Genomic DNA, 15,858 nt, shown 5'->3' on the forward strand with positions numbered 1-15,858 from the left:
CTGTATTTGCAAATTTGCCTACTTGCTAAAATTTTTCTTTTTCTTTTTTTGAGACAGGGTCATCTCCCTCTGTCACCCAGGCTGAGTGTAGTGGTGCAGTCTTGGCTCACTGCCACCTCTGCCTCCTGTCCTCAAATGATCCTCCCGCTTCAACCTCCCGAGTAACTGGGACCACAGATATGTGCCACCATCTGGATAAATTTTGTATTTTTGGTAGAGACAGGTTTCACCATGTTGCCCAGGCTGGTTTCAAACTCCTGGACTCAAGTGATCCGCCTTGGCCTCCCAAAGCGCTGGGATTACAGGCAAGAGCCACCATGCCCAACTTAAAATTTATTTCTAAACCCAGAATCCATACTCACTGAGCTTTCCCAGTCATTCACAAACATGTGGAGAGCAGTGAAAAACATGAGTCCCCTGATGTGTGCATTCCCAGCTGAGACAAATCGCAAGGTGATGCTCTGCCTTCTTGTTCCAGCTCTATACTATAAATAAGTGTCCTTTTCAGTCTATTTAGTGCCACATTTTTCATACTTTTGTGTTTTTGTTGATTTCACTGTTTAAAATGGCCCCCAGGCATAGAGCTGGGCTGTCCCGAGAGCAAGAAAGCAGTCTTATGTCTCACAGAGAAAAGATCTGTGTTAGGTCAGCTTTGTTTGGGCAAGTGCTACAGTGCTGCTGGCCATGAGTACAATGTTAATAAATCAACAATATGTACTAAATAAGGTGTCTTTAAACAGAAACACACATAAGCAAGGCTATGTGTTCATCAGTTGATAAAAATATGACAAGAGACCCACAGGAACCGAACCCTGTATTTCCCCAAGGAGCAATGGTTCAGTATTCACTAATTCAGTGTCTATAGTGACTTTAAAAATCTCAAATAAAAAAAACTGACTACACAGGTAAGTAATAACTAATTAATTAAAATCAATAAAAGAAATCTCACCACTCAGAAAAAAACTACAGGAGTGTCATTATCCTAGTATTATATAATTTCCCATGGTTACAAGGTTGCATAAGGAAAACCAAAAGTTATCATAACACTAAAATATTCACTGATGAACTGTTCTGTATACTTATATGACTAACAAAAGCATATGTTTCTACTACAATTGTATGGATGTAGTATTTTAAGAAAGTGATGTTGGAGAACACTGGAACTTATTACTGGCAGCTGAGGATCTGATAGAAGTCCTACCAGTTAACAACCAAACAGTACTTTACAGTAGAAACTATATAAGAGAATGGCTGAATACCAAAAGTTGAAAAACAGTCCTATAAAAATCAATAAATCCCTAAAGTATTTTTTCAACATGTCAAAAAATGAAATAAAAGATGATCTATACTGTTGTCATACAATTTTCCCACGAAAATTATAGCAAAGAAACCTAATCTACACTTTATTTTTTGTTCATTCTAAAACTTGGCTATGATTTCATTTATAACAATTCCATCAAATATAAAATCTGATTATTCTTATCACTTTGAGCTTTGTTTTTCCAGACTGGGTCCCAATCAAATGTTTTATGTTTTACAATAAACTTTTGGTTCCTGTGTTAAATGAATTCACTTTACTTGCCTATTTTCTAATCCAACTATTTTTGGATAACTAGCATTTCCTACACTGTTAATATTTTCTAGTATAACCCCCCTAATTTTCCATACGCAAACAGATGCACTAAATATACATGACATATACCTTTTTCTCACCAAACATACTGATTTGTTACCTACTTTTCATTCAAAGAATGTAATTTTTCTTAGGGGACAGCTGCCATCCGCTCTTTTTATATCTTATCTGGTAGTCAAGCATAGTGCTGGAGCACACAGTCGGATGTCAATAAATGGTTATATATCAACTGAAGCCCTTCCCTCTCAGTCACTCATTTCTATTACCTGAAACTTGCTCCAATCTATTGGGAAGAATAAATTCCATCTCATGAACTCTATCTTGACATTTAACCCATGACTGGGTTTTTTGGTTTTAACTATTATACATATAATCATCAGCTTCCAGGATATAATTACAGATGGTCCCTGACTTAACAATGGTTCAACTTATGATTTTTCAATTTTATGATGGTGTGAAAGTAGAAACCATACCATGAATTTTGATCTTTTCCCAGGTTCCAAATATTCAGTATGATACTCTCTTGTGATGCTGGACAGCAGCAGTGAGCCCTGGGCTCCCAGTCAGCCATGCCTCATGAGGGCAAACAACCAATCCTGGGCCAGGTGCAGTGGCTCACACCTGTAATCCCAGCACTTTGGGAGGCCAAGGTGGGCGGATCACCTAAGGTCAGGAGGTCGAGACCAGCCTGGCCAACGTGGTGAAACCCTGTCTCTACAGAAATACAAAAAAATAAAGGCCAAGCACAGTGGCTCATGCCTATAATCCCAGCACTTTGGGAGCCGAGGCAGGCAGATCACGAGGTCAGGAGATCGAGACCATCCTAGCTAACACAGTGAAACCCTGTCTCTACTAAAAATATTAAAAAATTAGCCAGGCATGGTGGCGGGCGCCTGTAGTCCCAGCTACTTGGGAGGCTGAGGCAGGAGAATGGCATGAACCCGGAAGGTAGAGGTGCAGTGAGCCGAGATCACGCCACTGCACTCCAGCCTAGGTGACAGAGCAAGACTCCGTCTCAAAAAAAAAAAAAAAAAACAAAAAAATTATTGCATGATGGCGGGTGCCTGTAATCCCAGCTACTTGGGAGGCTGAGACAGAAAAATCGCTTAAACCCAGGAGGTGGAGGTTGTAGTAAGCCAAGATCTCACCACTGCAGTGACTCCATCTCAAAGAAAACAAAACAAAACAAGAAAAAACCAATACTCTACTGTGTACTGTGTGGTCAGATGGCTTTGCCTAATGTAAATTTTCTGAGCACATTTAATAGCTAGACTAAACTATGGTATTCAGTAGGCTAAGTGTATTAAATGTTCAACTTACATTATCCTCAACTTACAATGGGTTTATTGAGATGTAACCCCACTGTAAGTCAAAGAGTATCTGTACTTTTACTATTCAATGTAAGAAAACAGCACACTTGGCTGGGCACAGTGGCTCATGCCTGTAATCCCAGTACTTTGGGAGGCCGAGGCGGGCAGGTCACCTGAGGTCAGGTGTTCAAGACCAGCCTGGTCAACATGGTGAAACCCTGCCTCTACTAAAAATACAAAAATTAGCCAGGTGTGGTGGCACGCACCTATAATCTCAGCTACTCCGGAGGGTGAGGCAGAAGAATCCCTTGAACCTGGAAGGCGGAGGTTGCAGTGAGCCGAGATCATGCCATTGCACTCCACCCTGGGCAACAGAGAAAGACTCTGTCTCAAAAAAAAAAAAAAAAAGAAAAAAAGAAAGAAAGAAAGAAAACAGCACACTGACCATGAAGGTCAATAACAATGTCGCATTAAAACACTTTCTTCCATTATTTTAATACTGAAAACATCAACAGACTTATCCTTCAGTTTTAAAAAAAATCAATAAATTCATTCTCTTTTAAGTAGAAATTAAAAGTTTCCTTTTTAAAAGTTGCTTTAAAAGCATTTTTTTTTTTTTATTATACTTTAAGTTCTAGGGTACATGTGCATAACGTGCGGGTCTGTTACATATGTATACTTGTGCCATGTTGGTATGCTGCACCCATCAACTCGTCAGCACCCATCAATTCATCATTTATATCATGTATAACTCCCAATGCAATCCCTCCCCCCTCCCCCCTCCCCATGATAGGCCCGGGTGTGTGATGTTCCCCTTCCCGAGTCCAAATGATCTCATTGTTCAGTTCCCACCTATGAGTGAGAACATGCGGTGTTTGGTTTCCTGTTCTTGTGATAGTTTGCTAAGAATGATAGTTTCCAGCTGCATCCATGTCCCTACAAAGGACGCAAACTCATCCTTTTTTATGGCTGCATAGTATTCCATGGTGTATATGTGCCACATTTTCTTAATCCAGTCTGTCACAGAAATCATTATTAAGAGATACAAAGATGCAAACTATCTTTCACAAACTAAGCCAATGTTACAGATATGAAGACTGTACAGGATGAAAACTGTACAGGTCGAAATTCTTTATCAGCTTCTTCTTTATCACTTATTTTCATGCTTTGTCTCAGATCCAGACCAGGGTTAAGAACTTGTTTAGGGCTGAAGTACTTGTTGATTCACTGTGTGTACTGTGTTCACCATGTTGACCAGGCTGGTCTCGAACTCCTGACCTCAGGTGACCTGCCCGCCTCGGCCTCCCAAAGTACTGGGATTACAGGCATGAGCCACTGTGCCCGGCCAAGTGTGCTGTTTTCTTACATTGAATAGTAAAAGTACAGATATTCTTTGACTTACAGTGGGGTTACATCTCAATAAACCCACTGTAAGTTGAGGATAATGTAAGTACTGACAGTATGCCCTGTAGGTCAATTTCTATTTAATATGAACCCTATAAGTAGTAACCAGATCTAATTCAATCCGAGGATAGGTTTCAGCACATTTTTGAAGCTCTAGAAATAAATAATAATGGTATCACTCACAAATGTCCTTAGTGACCCTAAGAGAAGCGTGATTATCCCTATTTTAGAAAGAAAAAAACATGCCTGAACTTGCTAACGACGCCAGTTCTTCTGAACGTCCTATCATATCAGATAACTCCATTTCATATGGGATGTTGTTTTATAGGTAGAGGGAAATCATAGTATAGGTCAGATTTAAAATGAGATTGAATGAAGGGATTTCAAACATAAAGAATTCAGAACTATTGGCCAGGTGCGGTGGCTCATGCCTGTAATCCCAACACTTTGGGAGGCCAAGGCAGGAGGATCACAAGGTGAGGAGTTTGAGACCAGCCTGACCAACATGGTGAAAGCCCGTCTCTACTAAAAATACAAAAATCAGCTGGGCATGGTGGCACATGCCTGTAATCCCAGCTACTCGGGAGGCTCAGGCAGGAGAATTGCTTGAACCCAGGAGGCGGAAGTTGCAGTGAGCCGAGATTCTTGTGCCACTGCACTGCAGCCTGGGCAACAGAGTGATACTCCATCTCAAAAAAAAAAAAAAAAAAAAAAAAATGTAGAACTATTTGTCACAAATATTGTTACTAAGAAAGATGCTGCCGAGGCAAGAATATCGCTTGAGCCTAGGAATTCAGACCAGCCTGGGCAACATGGCAAGATCCCATCTCTATGAAAAAAAAAAAAAAAAAGATGTTGATTTTAATTTACTCAGGAAGCACTTACTGACCACTTGCTTCTAGTAATGAACTAGATACTAAATGATTTTCCAAGTGGAGAAATACAAAAGAGGTGAGTGTTTGTGTGTAATGTTTTAAAGATTAATTTTGGAAGATTACCTTCCCTATCCAGGTTATCATAAATGCCTATAAGACAATGTTCTATGTCTTACATTCTAAAGCAGGGGGCAAGGAGGACACTTGGTAAAATAATGAATTGGCTTTCCATTTTAGAAATTTATTTAAAACAGGCTTAAATATTTTTGAGATTCACATTCTACTGTAATAATCTGGGTCACCAGATAAGCTTAGTCCTCATCTATTTTTTTTTTTAATGCTCATTTACTTCATCTATTCCTCCAGTTCCTTCCCTCATTCTCTCTCTCCTTCAGTCAAACTTCTTGAAAGAGTTGTCTATACTCACCATCCCCATTTCCTCACCTTCCATCACTCCTCAAATCAATGCAATATGGCTTCAGTCACTATGAAACTGCTCCTGCCAAGGTCAACAATAATCTACATGTCAGTAGGTGCAAAAGATAACTCGCAGTCTTTATCTTGCTTGACCTCTCAGCAGTACTTGACACAGCTGACAACTCCCTCCTCCTACAGTCTGCTCCTTCACTTTCATGGCACCACACTGTCCACTATCTTGATTTTCCATCTATCACACTGATGCCAAAGTAATTGTGGTTTTGCCATTAAAAGTAATAGCAAAAACTGCAATTACTTTTGCACCAACCTAATATGACTACCTATTTGGCCATTCTTTCATTGGTTCCCTTAGATACTGCTATTCTGTGGAGCTAGGCTTAATGTCCTTTAACCTCAGTTCTTACTCTACACACATTCCTTGAGAGGCTTCATTTATTTCTGTGTCTTCAAATACCATTTTTATGCTGATGACTTACAAATCTATGTCTCCCAGATCTTACATCTAGACTCCAGAGCTATATCTAACTTCCAACTGGACATTTCCATTTGGAAACTAGGTCTCAAGAACCCCAAACTCAGTTATGTCTGAAACTTAACTCATCATTTTCCCCTCACCCCCAGAAATGTTCTTCCTCTTTCTCCTTTAGGTTTTTCTGTTTTAGTACATTTGACTACCATCCACCCTGCAGCCCATCCCAGAAACCTAAGAATCATTCTTGATGCCTCCCTCTCCCTAACTACTCAACCTCAAAGTGGATTCTAGCAGTTAAATATTTCTGCACTCTTCCCACTTCTCTCCATCTCAACTAATACCATCAAAGTCCAAACCACTATTATCTCTTGCCTGGATTACTTCAATAACTATTCTCTCTAAATCACTCTTGCTCCTTTTAATTCTACTCTCCACATTGCAAGCAGAGTGAGCTTTCAAAAATGCCAGTCTGTCACATTCACCTATGCAAAATCCTTCAATGGCTTCCTACTGCCCTTAGAATAAAGTCCTTACAGGCCTTCCCTGATCTAGTTCATACCTACCATCCTCACCCTAAGCTTTCGGTGAGCCTTAGAGAACTTAATTCTTTGAACTCTAAGTTCTGGTTAATTTCTATTCTTTTTCTTTTTTTTAATTGAGATGGAGCCCCACTCTGTCGCCCAGGCTAGAGTGCAGTGGGGCAATCTTGGCTCACTGCAACCTCTGCCTCCTGGGTTCAAGTGATCCTCCCGCCTCAGCCTCCCAAGTAGCTGAGATTAAAAGCAAGCACCACCACACCCAGCTAATTTTTTGTATTTGTAGTAGAGACACAATTTCACCATGTTGGCCAGGCTGGTCTTGAACTCCTGACCTCAAGTGAGCTGCCTGCCTCAGTCTCCCAAAGTGCTGGGATTACAGGCATGAGTCATTGCACCTGGCCTACTCATTTTTTTTTTTTTTTTTTTTTTTTAGGTCTCACTCTGTTGCCCAGGCAGGAGTGCAGTGGCATGAGAATTCGTGGGCTTAAACAATTCTCCCACCTCAGCCACCCCCAAGTAGCCGGAACTACAGGCATGCAACACCATGCCTGGCTAGTTTTTTAAATTTTTTGTAGAGAGGGGGTCTCACTTAATTGCCCAGGCTGGCCCTGAACTCCTCAGGTGTGAGCACCCAGTCCTCCTACTTATTCTTTAGAGTTCATTTAAATATCACTTTATAGGCCCGGCGTGGGGGCTTACGCCTGTAATCCCAGCACTTTGGGAGGCTGAAGGAGGTGGAGCACGAGGTCAGGAGTTCAAGACCAGCCTGGCCAAGATGATGAAACTCCTTCTCTACTAAAAATACAAAAAAAAAAAAAAAAATGCCCGGGCACACTGGCTCACCCCTGTAACTCCAGCACTTTGGGAGGCTGAGACAGGCGGATCACCTGAGGTCAGGAGTTTGAAACCAGCCTAGCCAACATGGTGAAACCCTGTCTCTACTAAAAATACAAAAATTATTCGGGCGTGGTGGCAGGGGCCTGTAACCCCAACTACTCCTGGGGTTAGCTGAGGCAGTCTGAGACAGAAGAAAGCTTGAACCCTAGAGGCAGAGGTTGCAGTGAGCAGAAATCACGCCATTGCACCCCAGCCTGGGCAACAGGAGTGAGATTTCATCTCAAAAAAAAAAAAAGATAAAAATACAACCGGGCGTGGTGGCAGGCACCTGTAATCCCAGTTCCTAGGGGGGGCTGAGGCAGAGAATTGCTTGAACCTGGAAGGCAAAGGTTGCAGTGAGCCGAGATTGTGCCACTGCACTCCAGCCTGAGCAACTGAGCGAGACTCCATCTCAAAAAATAAATAAATAAAATAAAATACAAATAAAAAACAAAAAATATCACTTTACAAAGGGAACCCTCTTTAATTAGGTTAGAGCTCCCAGCTATATTCAATTATTTAAAACATATTTGTTCTCCACCTCCTATGTGCTAGATCCTATGCAAGGTACTGGGAATACAGTGATAACTTTATTTTTTTTTTTTTCTTTTTTTTTTGAGACGGAGTCTCGCTCTGTCGCCGGGGCTGGAGTGCAGTGGCCGGGCCTCAGCTCACTGCAAGCTCCGCCTCCCAGGTTCACGCCATTCTCCTGCCTCAGCCTCCCGAGTAGCTGGGACTACAGGTGCCCGCCACCTCGCCCGGCTAGTTTTTTGTATTTTTTAGTAGAGACGGGGTTTCACCGTGTTAGCCAGGATGGTCTCGATCTCCTGACCTCGTGATCCATCCGTCTCGGCCTCCCAAAGAGCTGGGATTACAGGCTTGAGCCACCGCGCCCGGCCACAGTGATAACTTTAAAAAAAAAAAACAAAAACAAAAAAAAACCAACTGGCCTTTGCCAGTTCCTTGGGGAATAATCTAGTGCTATTTTATAATCCCATAGCACTCTGTATGTCTCCTCTTACTAAATGTCTTCTCCCTTCCCCCACAACTGAAACAAGAAGTCAATGAGGGCAGTTCCCATGTCTAACTTGTTCACCATTTCATCTCCAATATTAAGCACAGTACTCATAGTACCTGGCACATAGTTGCTAGTAAGTACTTAAACATTAAATAAATGATACCTCTAAAAACTAATCAAAGCCAACAGCTTTAACTAAATAAATAAATCAGTCCTTTAAACAGATAGAAAAATGAATTATTCAAAAAGACACATTCCGGCTGGGTGCAGTGGCTCACTCTTATAATCCCAGCACTCTGGGAGGTCAAAGCAGGTGGATCACTTGAGGTCAGGAGTTCGAGACCAGCCTGACCAACATGGTGAAACCCCGTCTCTACTAAAAATACAAAAATTGGCCGGGCGCAGTGGCTCAAGCCTGTAATCCCAGCACTTTGGGAGGCCGAGACGGGCGGATCACGAGGTCAGGAGATGGAGACCATCCTGGCTAACATGGTGAAACCCCGTCTCTACTAAAAACTACAAAAAAACACTAGCCGGGCGAGGTGGCGGCGCCTATAGTCCCAGCTACCCGGGAGGCTGAGGCAGGAGAATGGCGTGAACCCGGGAGGCAGAGCTTGCAGTGAGCTGAGATCCGGCCACAGCACTCCAGCCTGGGCGACAGAGCGAGACTCCGTCTCAAAAAAAAAAAAAATACAAAAATTAGCCAGGCATGATAGCATGCACCTGTAATCCCATATACTTGGGAGGCTAAGGCAGAATTGTTTGAACCCAGGAAGCAGTTGCAGTGTGCCAAGATTTCACCACTGCACTCCAGCCTGGGTGACAGAACAAGACTCTCTCTCAGAAACAAACAAACAAAAACACATTCCATTAAATCATCAACGCTTTACCCGAAAAACTAGAAAACACTTGGAAAAATATCAAGTATTTATCTTGTCCTTCCTATACCGACTGTATTTCCGATCAAATATCTGTGGCAAAAGTTTTTCTTTATAGAACACTATATAGTAAATGTGGAAGAAATGGCAGAAAAAAAAATCACCAGGTTGCAACCTCCGTCTAATGAAATAATTTACTTAGGCAAAGACTTTCAACTGATGAATCAGTAGACTGAAACATTAGATGCAAGATTGACAGAAAGCTTTACAGTGGAGGGACCAATGGCATTACTAACAGTGGGACAACCAGGCATCGGGTGTCCCATGATGGAATGCAGCACTTTCCAAAAGAAAGCTGAACTTAAATGAAGGTTCCAGAGTTAACTTCTAATTAAAAAAAAAAAAAAAAAAACATGGAAGACAGAGGAACAAGTCAAATGATACCATGAAAAAGCAGACAATGCAGAATGTCAGACATTCTACAAGACAACTGACACAGATTTTTCATCAAGTTCAATGGCATGAGGTAGAAAAAGAAAATAGGAGGGACTGACCTAGGTCAGGGGTTCTCAACTGAGAGCAATTTTGTCTGCAGGGGATAGTTGGCAATGTGTGGAAACATTTTTGGTTGTCAAACTGGGGGCGCCACTGGCATCTAATGGGTAGAGGTAAGGGATGCTGCTAAACATCCTACAACGCACAGGACAAGTCCCTCCATAACAAAGAATCATCCTGCCCAAAATATCCATTAGTGCCGAAGTTGAGAAACCCTGATCTATACGCCAACAAAACACTGTTTGAGAACAGACTGTTTGAGGACAGAAAACAACAACAACATTGTTGAGTCAATTTGGGGTATTTTAACATGGATGGTATCAAAGAATTACTTTTAATTCCATTAGTATGATGAAACAATAAAGGAAATCTGAATGGATCAGGTATTAGATGATACCAAGAAACGGTTAATTTTGTTAGGTGTTAACAATGTGTTTATCTAAGAAAAGGTCTTGGCCAGGCACGATGGCTCACGCCTGTAATCCCAGCACTTTGGGAGGCTGAGGCAGGTGGATCACAAGGTCAGGAGTTCAAGACTAGCCTCACCGACATGGTGAAACCCCGTCTTTACTAAAAATACAAAAATTAGCCAGGCATGGTGGCATGCACTTGTAATCCCAGCTACTCGGGAGACTGAGGCAGGAGAATTGCTTGAACCCGGGAGGCGGAGGTTGCAGTGAGCAGAGATCACGCCACTGCATTCCAGCCTGGGCAACAGAGTGAGACTTATAGAGGTACTTGACTAAGAATGTAGGGATGAAATGACCTAAGAGCTAAGATTTGCTTTAAAATATTTCAGCAGCGGCCAGGTGTGGTGGTTCATGCCTATAATCCCAGCACTTTGAGAGGTCAAGGCAGTGCACTGTTTGAGCTCAGGAGTTCAACACCAGCCTGTGCAACAGAGCAAAATCCCGTCTCTACCAAAAAAAAAAAAAAAAAAATTAGGCATGGTGGCATGCACCTGTAGTCCCAGCTACTTGGGATGGCTTGAGCCTGGGAGACAGAGGTTGCAGTGAACTGAGACTATGCCACTACAATCCACCCTAGGAGACAGACACAGCAAGACCCTGTCTCAATATATATATGCAACAATAATAAAAAAAGGTGTAGGTGAAGCAAACATGGCAAAATCTTGATAGCTGTTGAATCTGAATGATGGGTATATATGGGGAATCAAACTGTTTTCTCTATTTTGTGTATTTTAAAAATATTCCACAATAAGAAATTTTGAATGACACATTCCAAAAACAAAATATGAATCGAATAATAATAAATATGTAGAAGGACTGTCAGAGACTGGCAATGGCATGAAGAAATATCTATCATCTAATAAACCAAGATATCCTAAGTCTAGAACATGACAACTCTCGTATTTTATTCAACAAATATGTGGAGAGCCTACAATTTGCAAGGCACTGTCCTAGGTGCTACAGTGGTAAGATAAGCAAGATACTTCCTGTCTGCAAGGGACTTACTATCTGAAGAACAGAACTAAACCAGATGGGTGAGCGCAAGCAGGGCTTCATGGAAACCTTGATATTTGAGATATGCCTTGAAAGCAATACAACTCTAAGGGGAAACAGAGGGTTGAGGAGGTTAGGATGAATTCTAGAAAGAAGTAAGAAAGCCACAGGCTTCAAGGCTCTTCTTCATCTGGTCTATGTGCACCACAAGTCTCATTTTCCACCACTCTTTCTGCCTCTCACCAAAGAATTGCAGGCACTGAATATTCAAGACACTGAGTTCATTACAGACAAGAGTACAAGGCAGAAAAGTAATAGCACTGTTCGTGGTAACTATACATATTAAGGCCTGATCTGACACAAACACTCCTCCCAAAAAAAGCCAAAATACAACTAATTTGTCTCTCTGTAAGGTCAGAAAAACAGTCTAGTAGAGTGAGAACACAAATGTCCTATTTTGGCTCAGACTAACTCTGAGAATGTTTGACAACAAAAGCACTAAAGACTTCAGAGTGGGGTGGGAAAGAGGACAAAATTCTGTCTCTATAATAGGGCAATCTGGGGAAAATAAACTGGGGAGATGGTACAAATTTGATGTAAGCCAAGAGAATCATTATTCTACTACTTTATTTCAGCATCCCAAGTGTTTTCTCCAGAAGATATGCCAAGCATCATTTCTTAAAACAACTTGCTTCTGTTCTTAATTTCTAATGCCAAACCATCATAAAGTTATAATACTGCATCCTATCTTTTGGAAATCTTTTGTAGGTAAAACTGAGCGTTTATATTACAAGATTCTCTTTTTTCCTTAATGAATCTAAGGTAAATTAGTAATTGCTTTAGGAAATCATAACAACTGATTTATTCTGCTTTAGCCTGACCTTCCCTCTGAGTCTCAAGGGGGAACTCGTTTATAACTGTTACCCTGTCAATTTGCCTGTTCTGTGGGATAAGAAGGGCTGGCTCTCTCATGAAAAGGTATCACCAAACTTTTTTTTACGTTGGCCATATTCCAAGGCTGTTTATTTGGAGTGAATGGTAATGACAATGAAATGCAGAAAATTGCTCATTATCTTAAAACAATCTTTAAATAATATGAGAAAAGGATGTCTGGGTCAACTCCTAAAATGGACCAACTGATCCCCAAAAGGGTCTAGGGTCACCTATGTATTGTATATGTACCTATAAGCATAATTAGGATGCTCCTGGTAAGACAAGATTTCCACCCTTTTTCTGAAACCTCTTAATTCAGGAAGCTGATAGCGATCCCTGGCCCCTAAGTAGTAGTTTTAAAAGAAGCTAACTGGTCGTAAGGTTTACAAACATTCAAGCGTCAGCCCTTGGAGAGGCCTCTTTTTCATGCTTTCTCTCAAATGGAAATTTCAGTTTAAAATACAGTTTTAAAACAAGACCCTCTGCAACAAAACCTATTTGCAACAGCAACAATTCCCATCTAAGAGGATGGTCAAAGAAACCAAGGAATATATCTGAGAGGTAACTTTTAAGCCACCCCACCACTGTATGTAATCCATACACATCTACAAACGCTGTTTTTTTTAGTAATTCACATCTGGCTAATTAAAAAGCTGAGCTGTCAGCCCTCTGACTCTTGTGGAATCCTTTGGAGTGTTAGCTAGTCATTGTGTGTTGGAATTAGACTAAGCACTGGTTAAAGCCCTGAGGCCTGCTCACTCAGGGCCCTCTAGGTGAAAGATGAGGCTCAGGCAGATGCTTTCTTACCTGTGGAGTCATCGTAGAGGGATCTGGCTCAGGGGCGGCTTGCTGCTGTTCAGCATTCTTGTTTTTGGCCCCACTCTCCAAAGGCTCTTGCTGGACAGTTGTCTTATTTCCAGAGGGGGCGGACGGTGGTGGTGGAGCTAGTAGTTGGGATTTAGAATGGCCCTGGGAGGGGCGGGAAGGAGATGCCTGAGAAGAGGGCAAGTAGGACTGAGAATGGCTCAAATAGGATTGCGAGGAAGAGGAGGAGGATGAGTAAGAAGCGGTGGGCGCCAGGTAGGACTGGGAAGGTGGGGACTGCGAAGGGGACGGCTGAGCAGGAGGCAGGTAGGGCTGAGATGAGGACGGGGGGTAGTAAGAGGGTGGCGGCTGAGGTGGGGGCATGTAAGACTGAGATGGTGGCATATAAGACCCGGGCGGCACAGGGGGAGATTCAGGGGGGGATTCCAGCTCCATTGGAACCAAACCAGGAGGCCCGTCTCGTTGGTGGTGGAGCATCTGGTGTTTGTACTGCTGCTGCTTCTGATAGCTGAGGGCCGGCCCAGGTGGTGGGGGCATCGGTGGCGGTGGCGGCTGCCAGTCTCCGAAGCCGCCCCCTGGCATCACCGGCGGGGGCGGCAGGGGGGGCGGAGGAAGGTGGTGGGGCTGAAGCACGCACTGCATTTGCTTCTGGTGCATCTGCTGCAGCTGCTGGAGCTGCGCCAAGTGCTGTTCGCGGAAGCTCATGAAGCCCGAGGAGGAGGGGGCCGCGGGAGTCGTCGAGCTCGAGTACCCGGGCCCCGGCGAGGCCTCAGGAAGCGCCACTGGCGGCGGCGGTGGGACCGGCGGCGGCGGATAGTGGCTGCTCCCGCCATACCGGCCCCAGTTCGGGTACATATCGAAAAAGAAGGCGTAGGGCTCGTCCTGGCACCGTTACTAGTCGCAACCGACCTCCAGGAGCCGCGGCGGCGACGGCGACAGCCGGAACTCGGGGCGCCTACAGGCCCCGGAGCGTGTAAACGGAGCGCGCCAGTGCGCCGGCGCTCGCTAGCTGGGCCCGCGACCGGGAAGGCGGGGTCGCGACTTAGGCGACTACGTCTGCGCAGTAACCACCGAGAGGAGAACAAAGGCGAGATAGAGCGGCCCTTTACTTGGAGACTCGTGGTTGCCATCTTCCTTTGGGTTCAGATAATGTAAGCGTGAGTAGAATGTTCTCATATAACTGAAAAACCATAGAGTCTCTCAGCCGAAAGGGGTGGTAGAGATCCTATCGCTCCACGGGTTCATTTTTGAATGAAAAAAAAAAAAGGTTCCATTCACAATAGCAACAATCGCAACAACAACAACAAAAATAACGCAACTAGGAAAAACTCTTAACAAGAAAGATGTAGGATTTATATGTAGAAAACTACAGAGTCATAAAGAAGCATATCCAAGTAGGATGAAATTAGACTTCAAATAATGGAGAGGCTTACCATGATCCTGGGTGAAAAGAGGAAAAATTGTAAAGATATCAGTTTCTCCCAAATTAAATGAATAGACCCAACTCAAGTCTACCCAAAAATTCTACTGGGAACAAAGCTATGAAGAATGGAAAGGTGTTTTCAAGGCCGAGTGTAAGATTACACCAATTCCTGCAGACATATAGTAAGTAACATCTGCAGGAATTGTAAAAGGGGAGAAATAGAATTTTTTAGACTATCTCAACACCTATAAATCTGTGTTGCAGAATCTCAGAGCGAAAGCAAAGAGAGCAAAAACCAGATACAAAAATGGTCTAGGCCGGGCGCGGTGGCTCAAGCCTGTAATCCCAGCACTTTGGGAGGCCGAGACGGGCGGATCACGAGGTCAGGAGATCGAGACCATCCTGGCTAACACGGTGAAACCCCGTCTCTACTAAAAAATACAAAAAACTAGCCGGGCGTGGTGGCCGGCGCCTGTAGTCCCAGCTACTCGGGAGGCTGAGGCAGGAGAATGGCGTGAACCCGGGAGGCGGAGCTTGCAGTGAGCTGAGATCCGGCCACTGTACTCCAGCCTGGGTGACAGCGAGACTCCGTCTCAAAAAAAAAACAAAAAACAAAACAAAAAACAAAAAACTAGCCAGGCGAGGTGGCGGGCGCCTGTAGTCCCAGCTACTCCGGAGGCTGAGGCAGGAGAATGGCGTGAACCCGGGAGGCGGAGCTTGCAGTGAGCCGAGATCGCGCCACTGTACTCCAGCCTGGGCGACATAGCGAGACTCCGTCTCAAAAAAATAAAAAATTAAAAAAAAAAAAAAAATGGTCTAAAGACAACCTGGAAGACAATCTTCCAAAAACTCTCAACATAATACCAAACATAAACTCTTTATTTAGCTTGAGTGAATCACTGAAAACAAAGCTAATACACTGAATTCTGTTGGGTGTGTGTGTGTGAGGGGAGAACTATGAGAAGATTGTGTCAGTGCATCACTTGAGTAACATGCAGAATTGACCCTTCTTCCATCTTAGCAACCCAGATCTTCACTTCTCTCAGGAGGTGAGTGTGAATGGAAAGTGGAGTAGCAAGGCATCCTTCAGAAGGAAGAGCTTCTGTTCTCAAATAGAAACGTAGTTATGTTTCTTTTAACTTTGTATTGAAGTATAACGAATATACAGAAAATTACATGTCAAAAGACAAAATTACAACAAATTTAATTTAAAGAT

General features: G+C 43.1%; 1 protein-coding gene across 1 annotated transcript in view; it reads right to left on the reverse strand.

The window, feature by feature from the left end:
• YLPM1 (YLP motif containing 1) overlaps positions 1–14,242 on the reverse strand; it is a 73,769-nt gene extending 59,527 nt beyond the window's left edge. The window contains exon 1 of the mRNA XM_023230777.2: positions 13,202–14,242. Within this exon, the coding sequence (XP_023086545.1) occupies positions 13,202–14,074 (873 nt within the window). The 5' untranslated portion in view covers positions 14,075–14,242. The remainder of the gene's footprint in view (positions 1–13,201) is intronic.
• Between the last annotated feature and the right edge of the window lie 1,616 nt (positions 14,243–15,858).

This window comes from Piliocolobus tephrosceles, chromosome 6, assembly GCF_002776525.5.
Source record: "Piliocolobus tephrosceles isolate RC106 chromosome 6, ASM277652v3, whole genome shotgun sequence".
Taxonomy (NCBI): Eukaryota; Metazoa; Chordata; class Mammalia; order Primates; family Cercopithecidae; genus Piliocolobus; species Piliocolobus tephrosceles.